This window comes from Carlito syrichta, unplaced genomic scaffold, assembly GCF_000164805.1.
Source record: "Carlito syrichta isolate Samal-C Ts95f unplaced genomic scaffold, Tarsius_syrichta-2.0.1 Scaffold288970, whole genome shotgun sequence".
NCBI classification, from domain to species: Eukaryota; Metazoa; Chordata; class Mammalia; order Primates; family Tarsiidae; genus Carlito; species Carlito syrichta.
Window position 1 is genome coordinate 120,729 of NW_007233066.1, and position 13,142 is coordinate 133,870.

Consider the following 13,142-nt stretch of genomic DNA (forward strand, 5'->3'; position numbering starts at 1 on the left):
TAGAGATGAGGTCTCGCTGCCCAGGCGGGTCTTGAACCCGCGGGCTCAGGCAATCCACTCACCTCGGCCTCCCAAAGGCGCGGGATTACAGGCTGAGCCACCGAGCCCGGCTAGGGTATCTTTTTTTTAATCAAACCAACCCCAAATTACAAACTACAGGTTTGTTTAAAATGTCTAACCTTATGAAGTGCACTGTTTTATTTGCATAATTTTTATTGAATGCCTATTAGATGTGAGATATATAGATAGATAGATATTTGATGATGATGATGGTGTGTGTGTGTGTGTGTGTGTGTGTGTGTGTGTGTGTGTGTGTATTCTGTTTTAGTTCATTCAGGTTGCTATAATAAACTGCCACAAACTGGGTAGTTTATAAAAAGCAGAAATTTGTTGCTCACTGTTCTGGAGACTGGAGAGTCCAAAATCAAGGTGCTGGCAGATACAGTGTTTGGTAAGGGTCTTTTGGGTTTATAGAAGATTTCTTTTATCTTTGTCCTCACAAGTTGCTATCAAGAGACTATACCAAGGCGGCTTTCTCAGGCCTCTATTAATTCCATTAATAAGAGCAAAGCCCCATGACCTAATTACCTTCCAAAAGCTACACTTGCGAATATCATAACATTGGTGGCTAGAATTTCAATGTGTGAATTTGGGGGCACACAAAATCCAGAGCATGGTAGATTTCGTATAAACTGATTTTAATGATAACTTTTTGGAGAAAAGTCGAGCAGGTATATATTCTCATTTATAGAGGAAGAAACTAAAACTCTACCACAGTCAAACTGAAACTAGAATTTGGGCCTTATGGTTCTGAGTGAAATATTTCAGATCTTGTCTGATCTTAGAGACACTATTTGAGGGGGACAAAGTAGACTCTATGCCATGAGCCTAATGGGTAACTTTACTGACTTTTTCCAGCAGCAAATAGCCCCAAGGTTATTAAAAAACATTTTCCCTTTGATCACCTAGCTAACCTTGAAAGCCATTCCTTTCTTTCACCTTCCTCTTGTTATCACAGAGGTAATCTCTGTATCTCAAGTTGGATGTTAGCACTAAAATGGTGAAGCATTTTGTGAAGAGTCCTTAGTCCTAATAGCTACACTACTCTACCAGTTGAGAGTCCTCTCTGGAGTGGTTCAGATTCTTCAGAGCTGAAAAATTTCCTCACTTAAAGTAGTCAAGGAAATACCAGTCTGAGTTCACCAGAAAGAAAGATCAGTGAAAAGAAGTCTGCTAGAACCTACTTTTTTCCAAAAATCAGAACACCATTTGAGGAAAAATTTTCAACTTAAATTTTTATTCTCAAGGACAGAATAACAATTTTTAAATATGTATATTTTTCTTAAATTTGTGTCCAGTACATTATTGACTGTTTACAAATACAAGCCGATAAAGTAAATTGTGAAATAATTAGGCTATCTATAAGTAATGAAGAAAGAATGAGCAGATCCTGAAAGGGGACAATTCTCCGAAGAGGACATCTATAGCTTGATGCTGAAATTAGTGCGGGATATGACAATGCCTCACTTCTGCACTCCTGACAGTCACACTTCACTTGTCAGACACTTTACTAATTGATTAATCAATTTAAGCTAAACAACCTCAAAGCACTAAAACCAAATGAACCAAACAAACAGAAAACCAAAACAGTGACTTTATAATTAGTACTGTAAAAAACTTTTGAATAGGAAGTTCATGTACTCTTACAAATAAAAACGTGGCATGTCATTTGTTTGTTGGTTTGATATGGAAATACACTTATGTTGCAATAAATAAATACACTTTGAGAGGAAAGGCTAAGTTTTGTGTTTGGTTGGATTTGCTTTAACCTGTTGTTGAAAATCCGTTGTGTGATGTATCCTTAATTTAAACTCATAGATTTAGAGTCCCTATACACGTTATTTACTTTAAAATTATATGTAAATTACTACACATACACAAATGCTATATATTTCCGTGTTTTCTACCTCTTAGAGATTGTTCTTAGGCATTATTGTTAGAAACAGTAATTGCACTTAAAATTAGAAGATATTAAATGGTCCTGGAGTGAATGTAGTGATGTATTTCTCTCTAGGGATTTTGCGAATGTCATATACTGTGAAAGGACAGTTTTTTCTTTCTTTCATAAATTATGTATAACTACTTTTAATGTCTTACCACAGTGACCCTCTTTCTGAAGCGTTATTCTTTTTAAACAGGAAAGTAGGCTTTTAAGTACATAGGAAAAAAATCAAATTATGTTAGAATCAAATTATCCAAAACATTAATTAAGTACAAATCTGGATGAGTCTTTTTTATTTAGCATTAATTTCTAAAATATTCAGATAGTAACAGTATTACTGAAATTTAGTATCATGAAGGGGCAGTGATCCATTGCTCAGCACTGCAAATTGGTATATGAAAAACAATTTCTGTCTGGAAGTTAGTGTAAAAATTTAATATTATCCATCCACTCACTCAATTTGCTTGGCTCTAAGAACTGCGTAAAGTCCTGTTGCAGCTGTATTACAAGTGTAGGACACAACCCGTATTTCAAGCAAACTTACATCTTTGGGGGAAGATAAAATGTAAGCAAATGAATTAATCCAGAGGTGAAAAAAACTCCTGAATAAAATAATTCAGGGACAATTGACAAGGAGAGACTGATCACTGTTGTTTGGAATTTGCATACACAGAGGGGAAAAAAGTGTTTCTTACAGCATGGAGGAGCAGCACTAACAAGAGATCGTTTAGCATGGATGGACCCTGGATTCCTCATCATGATGGAAGGAAACAGAATACGCTTAAGCGAAAAGATGACCTCAACCAACTCTTGTTCTCAAAACAGAAGTCATCCCAGCCATACTAAAAACTTTCATAATCATCTTTAAAGCTTTTAAAATATTATTTCAAAACGAGTTTAAGCACGCTCTTCCATGGTTTATCAATCTTTATATTAAGAATAACAATGATTTTCGGAGTCAACACTTGACATGTGTTGAATAAAATAGCCATTTATAACGTAGAGCCTGACACGGGTGAAATACTCAACAAATTATTCGCTCATTTATTCCTCACCAAGCAGACTCCCACCTGATTCTTTTTCATCCAATCTCAAGTTATGCAAATCTTCCTCTATTAATCCCCCCCTCGTCTTTTAAATAGTCTCTTAGAATGGTTCGCAGCGACTACTAGAGTATACTAAAAGTCCTAAATGTGTCTTTTAGAAGGTTGAAAAGGTAATCTATATTTTTCTACATGGAAGCTTATACTTTCCACCTTTTACTTTCTCATGTAACTAACATTTAGCTAGTGCTTCCTTTGTGCCAGATATCCTACTAAACCCTTTGAGGGTATGAACATTTTTAGTTGTTGACAATCCTGGGGAATAAGTATTCGCATTCTAAAAAGGAGACAGTTAAGAAACTTGACCTAAGTCACACAGATAATAGTAAATGGTTTAAAGTTTGGTGTAAACAACTTGTAAATCCAGGATTTTGTAGGCAATGTCTTCCTCTTCAAAATTTTTCACTGACTTTCCCGTTAGTCAAAATTTGATTTTGAAAACATGTATTTTAAATTTAGTAACAATTACTTTTTAAAATAAAAATCATCTTGATACCTAATTTTTAAATATTTTAAATAAAATGATTTAAGCTGCAATTTTTTCTACCTTTTAATTTTTAACTGTATTCTTGCTGATTTCAAGTTCTGCCTCTTGTTGCTTGCAGGCCAAAAAAAGTAAGTATTAGATTTAGTGGAAGGAAGGTGACTTTATTCCAAAAGTCAGCAGATGGGGAAATGGCCAGGCTCATGTCTCAAAGAAACCATTTCAAAATTTTAGGCTGAGAATAAGGAATTTTAAAGAATAAAAGGAGGAGTGTCGGGAAGTGGCATAGAGAGCAGATCTTGCTTTGACATTTGTCTTGAATTGTTGACCACCTGGAGGGCTGTCCAATACCATCCAGATTGTGGCCAAGTTGTGGATTAATTGCTTTCCCATGACCTCTAAATGGAGAATTTTGCCATGGGGTCTTCATACTCTGTTATTCCAAAATCAGCCTCTGGAATAGCCTCTGGAATATCTCAACCGAGCACACATTGACATTAAAAAGGAAAAAAAATTTTTACAGTGTGGGATAAGAGAGAAAAAGCCTCAAAACTCTTTCTCAAAAACTGAAATATATTCTCGCTTACAAAATTATATATAAGAATAAAAGTATTTTTTGTAAAATAATTCTAACACTTGAATAAAGAACTATGTAGAACTTCTACTTCTACATGCTGTGATCTTAGGAAGTTAGAGATTCCTTATATTACAGTGTGTACTTTGTATTTTTAGAACAAAAAAATGATAGACTGGACACTTGATAGGAACTCACAGCAATGATTTCTGTGTTAGAATTACATAATTTAGGATTTTTCCTTATTAATATTTTAATCTTACTTTCTGCTCTTCTAGATAAATTACTGCCCCTTAGTATCATCACTTACATAAATTTTTCTTTGGAGTCCTTTATTAAGATTCAAATAACCCTAACTGAAAGATATGAAGCTCAGAGAGTTTTAGGTTTACAATATTCTTTATGTGTTGTATACTGTTAGGTAAAAGAAATGGTTGAGATATTTTCAAATCTGCTGCAATTCACTCCAATGTTAACAGTTAACTCCAGCAAATTATGGACTAGCGCTTGAGAACAAATTATGATTTTAAAAAAATACGTGATGTATTTATCTGAATAATAATGTAGACTCAGGTCTCAGTGAGGAAATTTCAGAAGGCTTTACTTCATCTTTTTATTGCTATGACAGTAGGAAAATATGAGAGACTACACTGAAATTTAGCCATTAAAATTGAATTCTCCCTGCATTGTTCAGGCAATACTTATCTAACACTCAATCTCAATCACTTGTTTTAGTTGCCGAGAATAAGATTAAGGAGAGATTTTTATTTCTGACAGGGTTTACAACAATAAGCATATTCAAAAAATTACTTTAAAAAATTACTAGTAAACATGTCAAGTAACATTCTCTATACCTGTATTTTTTTTTTTAAGTTAAAATCTTATGACAGTATGTTTATTTATTTTGTTGTTGAAATAAAGGCTAAAAGTTGAAGTATTTCCTTTACAGATTGTAAGGATAAATGGGGTCAAATAAATATGTGTAAATTTGTAATAAAACTTTTGTAAAAGTTTTATTATTATATCTATAAGTATATTTGAAACAAAGTAACAATGATGATGAACGAGATTAATTTAAATTGATCTGAAGCAAATTTTCACTGATGAAATTGTCTCAATAAAAACATTATATGTAGGCAGGGGAAATGGCCCACATATGATCTGAGATTTGACTGTAAGAATGAAGATTATAGGCAAAAATAAAAAATAAATCAATGTGATCTTTCACCAACAGTGTTCTACATCTCAAGACTCTTTCTCCATTCCATAGACTAGATTTAGATGTCACATAATCCATATTTAGTTATAGAGATCTTTTCTGTAGCTAGATTGATTTACAGAACTAAGGATGAACAGGAATGGAACAGACATTAGCATCACAGCAGAAACTTTTTGTTTAAAGCATTTCAATAATAACATTGAAAAGAAGGAAAAAATGCAAGGATGTATTAACAGAATTTTAAAAATTAATCTGCAGCCCACAAAAAGATGTTTGCAATAAAATAAGGAAAATTATTAATGTTCATCAAGAAAACATATTTCCCCAAATGTTCCAATGAATTTAATATACTAAATAAAGAAAATGTTATACCACTTTCTAATGTAAATAATATATGAGTATTTTTAAAAGCTAAGTAAATACAGAGTGGAATAAAGAGAGACAGTAGAGAAACTAAACTCACAAGCAACAACAAAATTCATTTGGAAGAAAATAAGGAACAACATAGAAGAAACATAAAATATGGAGCTCCTACCAGGGTGTACATGAACTTTCTGAGAAAGAAAGTGGAAGAGTAATTGTTAATCAGATATAGTGCAGAAAAAAGAACTCATAAAGTTAAAAAAAAATTAGCTAACATGATTTTTAATACAAATGGATTTACGCATGTACAAAAATTCTGATTAGTTGCAAAGTATATTTAGGTAGAACATTAATAGATAACAAAGGATAAAATAAAGAATTCTGATCGCAATCAAGAAAAAAAAAGTGAGGGTTCTTATTGTTAAAAAAGAACAAACAACAAAAGCCTGAATAATTTCAGATTTATTTTTGTGACGAGGTAGAAGGTGAAACGCCCAAACAAATAGTCAAAACGCTTTGACAACTTGTTCAGAATTATTACATCAAAAAAGTAAAAACTAGGGATTTTTTGCCAATGGAATATTTATCCACAGCAAAATAAGATTTAGATATTCAAGATTTAAAGAAGTTGTTATTGTGAAATTCTCTTTCTTAATAGACAGGATGTATGAGGGTAAATATCTGTACTATCAAATTTTGGATAAATAGGAAATGGTGAAAATAACTCTAGGCTTCGAGAAGTGTAAGGAACCAACTACTGTCCAAAGGAGAATTGTGCCTCATCCATTTAGATTCCAAATGCAATTCTGAGATCATCACAACCAAGATGATATTGATTTTCATTATTATACAGAAAATGCTAACTGATGCAGTAGAAAATGAAAATATAATATTGGTATCAAAAGACAGAAAAACATTGAGAGATAAGCTGAAACGCTATTTCAACTAGTGGAAAAATTAAATAAGTTTGATGGCCAACAAGTAAACATATGTGGACAAATTTAACTAGACACAAAACTTTAGAAAATGAAGCACAAAAAAGAATGAACATAAAAGAAAGAGAGAAAGAAGACATAAAGTTTAATTCAGTAATATTTTTGAATATTTGAAATATTAAAAATTGTGTTTAAGAACAGAAAATAACATTAATGAAAACATGTGACTTGATATCAGAAACTATACAACTTACTAAAAGACCCTAAACTTTTAAATAGTTGAAGAATCAGGACTTTTGACTTGGGCTTCATCACCTCCATCAGTCAGAAGTCGCTGGTTGAGGTGTGGCGGCAACTTCTAGAAGGCTTCTTAGAGTTGGGATTTGCCAGGTAGCTCCTTCAGAGAGAGACTGAGAGGCTGGCAGATGGGCCGTGTGGGTAAGTATCAACACTTACTAGGCTGCTACCTCTGAGCCTCGGCTTTCTTATCTGACACATGGGGAGATTCCTGGGGATGACTTTATAGGGCCCTTGTGAAGTTTGGATTGAATAATACAAGTGTCGATAAATAAATAAATAGCTGAAGAATCATGATTTGGGGTAATACACCATGAAAAACAATATCTATTTATACAGTTCTACAATTCCAATAAAAGATATTTGTTCTTGATTCTTCCAAAACTTTTCTGAACCTGATTGGAGACTACTTCTGCAAGCATTTAACTGATTTTTGATACTACAATGCTAGTTTAGAATTAGACATACAGATCACTAGATTTGACTGTATAGTCTAGAATATGCAGAAACATATAACATATATAGGCATTTATTTTATGGTAAGTTACAAAAAATTAGTGATGAAAGAAATTCTGTAGAGAACAGATGACTCTCAAAAAGAATAAAAAGTTATATTTTATCTTTTAGCCTCAAATCACAGACCAAAACACACTTTAGTTGGATTAAAATATAATAATAGGGCTAGATGGCAATATAGATCTATATGCCATAAGATGTTATTATGGCAAAATGTTATTATGGCAAAAGTGTATCTCAATGTCACCCACAAGTCAGATGTCACAACATGACAGTTTGATAGGTGTGAATACATAAAATTTTAAGATTTATCTGTATCTGAAAATACCATACCTGAAGGAAAATAAAGAAAAAATATTAATCTTTTTTTGTGAAGAAAATCATTAAAAGAGAAATTTTAAATGGAAAGTAGACAAACTTCATAGACAGGATCTCAAAATTAATGAATGAATATAGCCAAAAATATTTCGACATCATTATACTAACCTGTAATTAATGAATCTGAAATATTTCAGTTGGGATATCACTTTTCCAATACAGATTGACAAAAATTTCAAAATTTTGATTCTTTTTCTTTTTCTTTTTCTTTTTCTTTTTCTTTTTTTTTCGAGTTGGAGTCTCCCTCAGTTGCCCAGACTGGAGTGCAGTCTGACCGCTCCCGGCCACTGCAGCCTCGACCTACTGGGCTCTGGCGATCCTTCCACCTCAGCCTTCCAAGTAGCCGGAATTACAGGCATGCGCTACCACACCCGGCTGATTTTTAGATTTATTGTAGAGATGAGGTCTCGCTGCCCAGGCAGGTCTCGAACCCGCCAGCTCAGGCAATCCACTCACCTCAGCCTCCCAAGGGCACGGGATTACAGGCTGAGCCACCGAGCCCAGCCAAAATTATGATTCTGATGTTAGAACAATATCCCTCAGGAAAAAGAATCCCTCAGGTATTGTTGATGGAGGGTGAATTTTTACACTTTCTGCTGTGCTTTGGCAATATTTATCAAAAGTCTAACAAAATATTTATACCCCTTCGTCCAGCAAGACTCTACCTTCAGGAACTCAGACAGGTACAGATGTATGAACAAGAGTGATTTTTAAATTCCCTTAGCATATCTGAAAGATATTCAGCAAATACAGCGAATATGATTGACAATTGTCTGTGTATGGAGACTTGAGTAAGAGGTGGGAATTTAAATTGATCCCAAAGTATCTAGCAAGGAATAGAAATAAGGAATTCAGAGATATAGCAGGTTTATTTTTTTCTCCATTTTTTGAGAAGTATGGGCAATGACAGAAATTTGAAGAAAGATAAGACAAGAACTACATAGTGGAAACATAAACTGTAAATATCTGCTATAGCATTACTTTTTAATATTCAATATTTTAAAAATAAAGCATTGTTTTTTTCTTGAGTACTTCGATACATATAATCTTCGTTGGGCAGTTTTCTTCCAGATCGACACTTGGGGACCAGGAGCTTTAGTTATCCCTGTGGCTCTCTTATCTTCAGCTTATATTTCCAGATCACCCAAGAGGATAAACGTGGGAGGGTTCTATTGTCTGGGCCTTTGATCAGATGTCCAGAACTGCAGTCCTCAACCTAGAGTGACCTAGGTCCCTCACAAGCACAGCTCACAGTAGGGTTTGTGTGCCTGGGAGAATCTAATGCCGCAGCTGATCTGACAGAACATGGAGTGCCACTTGCCCCTCCCCACCTCCTGCTGTGCAGCCTGGTTCCTAACAAGCTCTGGACTAGTGGGAGTTGGGAACTCCTGAACACAAATCACAGTTACACCCAGCTGCAATGGAGACTGGAAAATTCTTAGCTGAACACTGAAAACAAGAGAAATATGTGTTATCTGCTAGAAATCTCTGCCCCAATATACCCTTCTGATCACCAAATTTTTTTTTCATCTCTTTTTACTCACACAAGCTCCTATACACCCTGTCCAAAGAAACAAGGTAGAGTCCCATCCAGCCAGTGTTATCCAACTCAAAGACCAAGATCCTTAGATGTGTGGATATAATAATCCAGGAACCCCACCCCTACAAGACAAGTTATTAATGCTTCTCTGTATCCCCAAACAATGGTATAACAGAAAAGGAGAAGCACTCCTCAATAATAAATGCCCTTATCTGGAAATGAAGGAAGAATGGGAAACACTGAGTAATCACTGAGCCATAGTAACTAAGAACACATACCACTCTGGCATTAAAAGGTCCCAATGACATGGCAAAAGTTGTGGTTGCTGAAAGAAACTAGATTCTCCAATTCTGCCCTCTGGGGCATCCAACCGTGTCAATCACAGTCCATAATCACATCTGAAGCAGGTGTTGGGAATACGCCCTTCATCCGGGCTCCACAGCGTTGATAGTCCACTTCTAGCTTTCATCAAGTTTAGGGGGTCTAAATTTCAAACCGTCAGATTGTTTTTACTGTCTAGACATAAGATTTTTTGACACAAGAATTCCATTAAAAACACGGTCGATGCCTAGTCTGTCAGATGGTTGTTCCTATAATCCACTCTGGTTTGTTAAGGCATTATTGCCAAGCCTAGTTTATTTCTTTACTTTTTCCCTCCTCTAAATCCCTTGATTAAATTAGAAACATCTGCCAAGAGGAGACATGCAACAGTGAACTTGGGAGAAGGGGCAGTACACTCAATCTGCTCTTTGCCATAGGGCTGAGTCTTAGCGGATTTTATTGCTCAAAGCTCCACTCAGGGCTGGGCGTAGTGGCTCATGTCTGTAATCTCATCACTTTGAGAAGCGGAAGTGAGAGGACTGCCTGAGCCCAGGAGTTTAAGACCAGCCTGCACAGCTTGACAAGACCTCTTCTCCACGATAAATTTTTTAAAATTAGCCAGTAGTGGTGGCATGCGCCTGAAGTTCCAGCTACTTGGAAGGCTGAGGCCAAAGGATCACCTGAGCTCAGCAGGTGGAGGCTGTGGTAGCTGTGAGCATGTCACCGCACTGCAGGCTGAGTGACAGAGTGAGACTCTGACTCCAAAACAAAACAAAGCAAAACTCCACTCGGGTCTATCCTTTATCATAAGACTAATTTTCCAAATTTTCGAGCAATTAAATGTTTGGGCCTTTTTGATCTTTTCAATTCTGCTTGAAAACAAGCCATTCTTTTCTGGGTTTATCTTTTTCTTGGAATATCTTTATTTATAATTTTTTACATTTTTATTTATTTATTTTATTTTTATTTTTATTTTTTTTCCTGAGTTGGAGTCTCACTCTGTCACTCAGGTTGGAGTGCAGTGGCACGATCATGGCTCACTACACTCTTGCCCTCCTGGGTTCAGGCCATTCACTTGCCTCAGCGTAGCTGAGACTACAGGTGTGCTCACCACTCCCAGCCAATATTTTGATTTTTTTTTTGTAGAGATAAGGTCTCACTATGTTGAGCTGATCTCAAACTCCTATGCTCCAGCAAGCCTCCTGCCTAAGCCTCCCAAAGTGCTGGGATTATAGGAGTGGCCCACCAGGACTGGCCCATCCTTTTACTTTTAACTTTTGTGTAACATTTTATTTAAAGAGCCCTTCCTTCCTTCCTTCCTTCCTTCCTTCCTTCCTTCCTTCCTTCCTTCCTTCCTTCCTTCCTTCCTTCCTTCCTTCCTTCCTTCCTTCCTTCCTCTCTCTGTATCTCTTCTTCTTTTTCTTAGAGACAGGGTTTTGCTATGTTGCCCAGGCTGGAGTTCGGTGGCAAGATAATAGCTCACTGTAGCCTCAAACCCCTGGGCTCGAATAATGTTCCTGCTTCAGCCTCCCAAGTAGTTGGAACTATAGCTGTGAGCCACTGTTCCTGGATGAAGAGAGTTTCTTGTAGACTGCATATAGCCGGCTTATTTAAAAAATTATTTATGGTAATCTCTTTAATTTGTGTTTATAGATTAGTTAATTAATTTTATTTTATTTTATTATTTTAAAAATAGAGATGAGATCTTGCTATGATGCCCAGGCTGGTCTCAAACTCCTGGACTCAAGCAATCATCCCATCTTAGCCTCCCAAAGTGCTGGGATTGTAGACGTGAGCCGCTGTGCCCGGCTGGCTCTTATTAAAGGCAGAATGTAAATATATATTATTAATTTGTCTCTTTCCAGTCACTTTTTCTATAGCTACACGTTTCACACGTGCTTAATCTTCAATGCTGTGTACTCATCTTTCTCTTCCTGTCAACAACATTAAAGAGAGTTGCAACTCACTTCCGCTCCCCACCCCCACCAAAATACATTCTTCTGCTATTCAATGGTGGTGTTCTCTCTAAGATTTCTTCCTACCTTCCTGTTCTCTCCTTCTTGGTCTACTCTGCTAGAAGTGCATCCTCTTCCTTGACTTTAAATAGGAAAGTTCCCCAATGGTCAGTTCTCAAACCTCTTCTTTACCTAGACACCCTTGAGGGAGTTAATCAATTCCATAGTTTTAAATCATATTGCAAGGACTAGTCTCATATTGTAATCTTCAGCCTCTGCCTTTTGGATAACATTTTTATCTAAATAGTGATATAATTGTGCTTGTTACACTAAAGAAATGTAATAGTAAACACAGATGAGGTGGAAGAAAAGGCATAAACTATACAAAATTATATATTTTATATGTACTCGCTTACCCAATCTTTTCTTAAATGTAAACTCAATAACAATAGCAATTGATGTCTCAGATGTCATATTCTCAGATGCCTTACATATTATAGACTCACAATACATATTTGTTGACTGGATAATACACATTAATGTTATTTTATTTTAATAGTAATATGCTAATTTTCAGCATAACTCATGTGAATGCACTTATGCATTTTCTGACTAAATAACATTAACGAGAACAATTTTCCGCTCGTTTCCAGATCCCAACGCGCTGGCTGGCCAGACTGGCCCCGACCATGCTCTCATAGGAGGAATAGTGGCTGTAGTTGTATTTGTCACGCTGTGTTCAATATTTCTGCTTGGTCGATATCTGGCGAGACATAAAGGTAAGTTATATTTAATGAGCATCCTCTTAACATTAGCCAACAACTTCTAAAAACTAGCTTCATCGTGAATTATTGTATGAGTGTGTGTATCTGTTTATTTCTCGGAGTGTGTGCCTATGGGTGTGTGCGAAGAGAGAGAGAGAAATACTCAGGGAGTTCTTAATTACTTCACTCAACTTTAGAGTGGGATTGGCTTAGCAAAAGAATGTTTAGCCAATGGCCAAAGGTCGCAGAGTGAGCCACTGATGAGAGGAAAATAGAAGAGAGTTTGCTATTTATTTCTAGATCTGAAACCCAACTATAATCATTTGGTTGATGATGTGTTTGTAAATATATGGAAACGTGTAGCCAAAGTAGCAAGGAAAATATGTGAGATTTCACAGTGGACCCAGGTAACAAACTATCAATGTAATCTACCTTTTAAACAGATTTACCAAAAAGAGTGGTAATGCATTTGAGGCGTGATCACTATCAATATCTCAACAAAGGCCTCTGATTTCCACAGCTGTGTAGCTCACAAGATCTTCGGCATTATTAAAGAAGCCAAAGTTACATAGTACTCATCTCCGTTTGGCTAAGATCCTCTAAACAACCAAGCCGCAGTTTCACATACAGCATACACCTGAAAATGGAAAGAAACAGTTCAACTTCAGAAGCATGGGTTGTGTGACATGTC

At 35.8% G+C, this 13,142-nt stretch overlaps 1 protein-coding gene across 1 annotated transcript in view; it reads left to right on the forward strand.

The window, feature by feature from the left end:
- Positions 1–12,516, forward strand: part of CADM2 (cell adhesion molecule 2) — a gene marked incomplete at its 5' end in the record, with an annotated part of 131,117 nt that extends 118,601 nt beyond the window's left edge. The window contains one exon of the mRNA XM_008054035.1: positions 12,341–12,516. Coding sequence (XP_008052226.1) covers positions 12,341–12,516 — 176 coding nt within the window. The remainder of the gene's footprint in view (positions 1–12,340) is intronic.
- Positions 12,517–13,142: the final 626 nt, after the last annotated feature.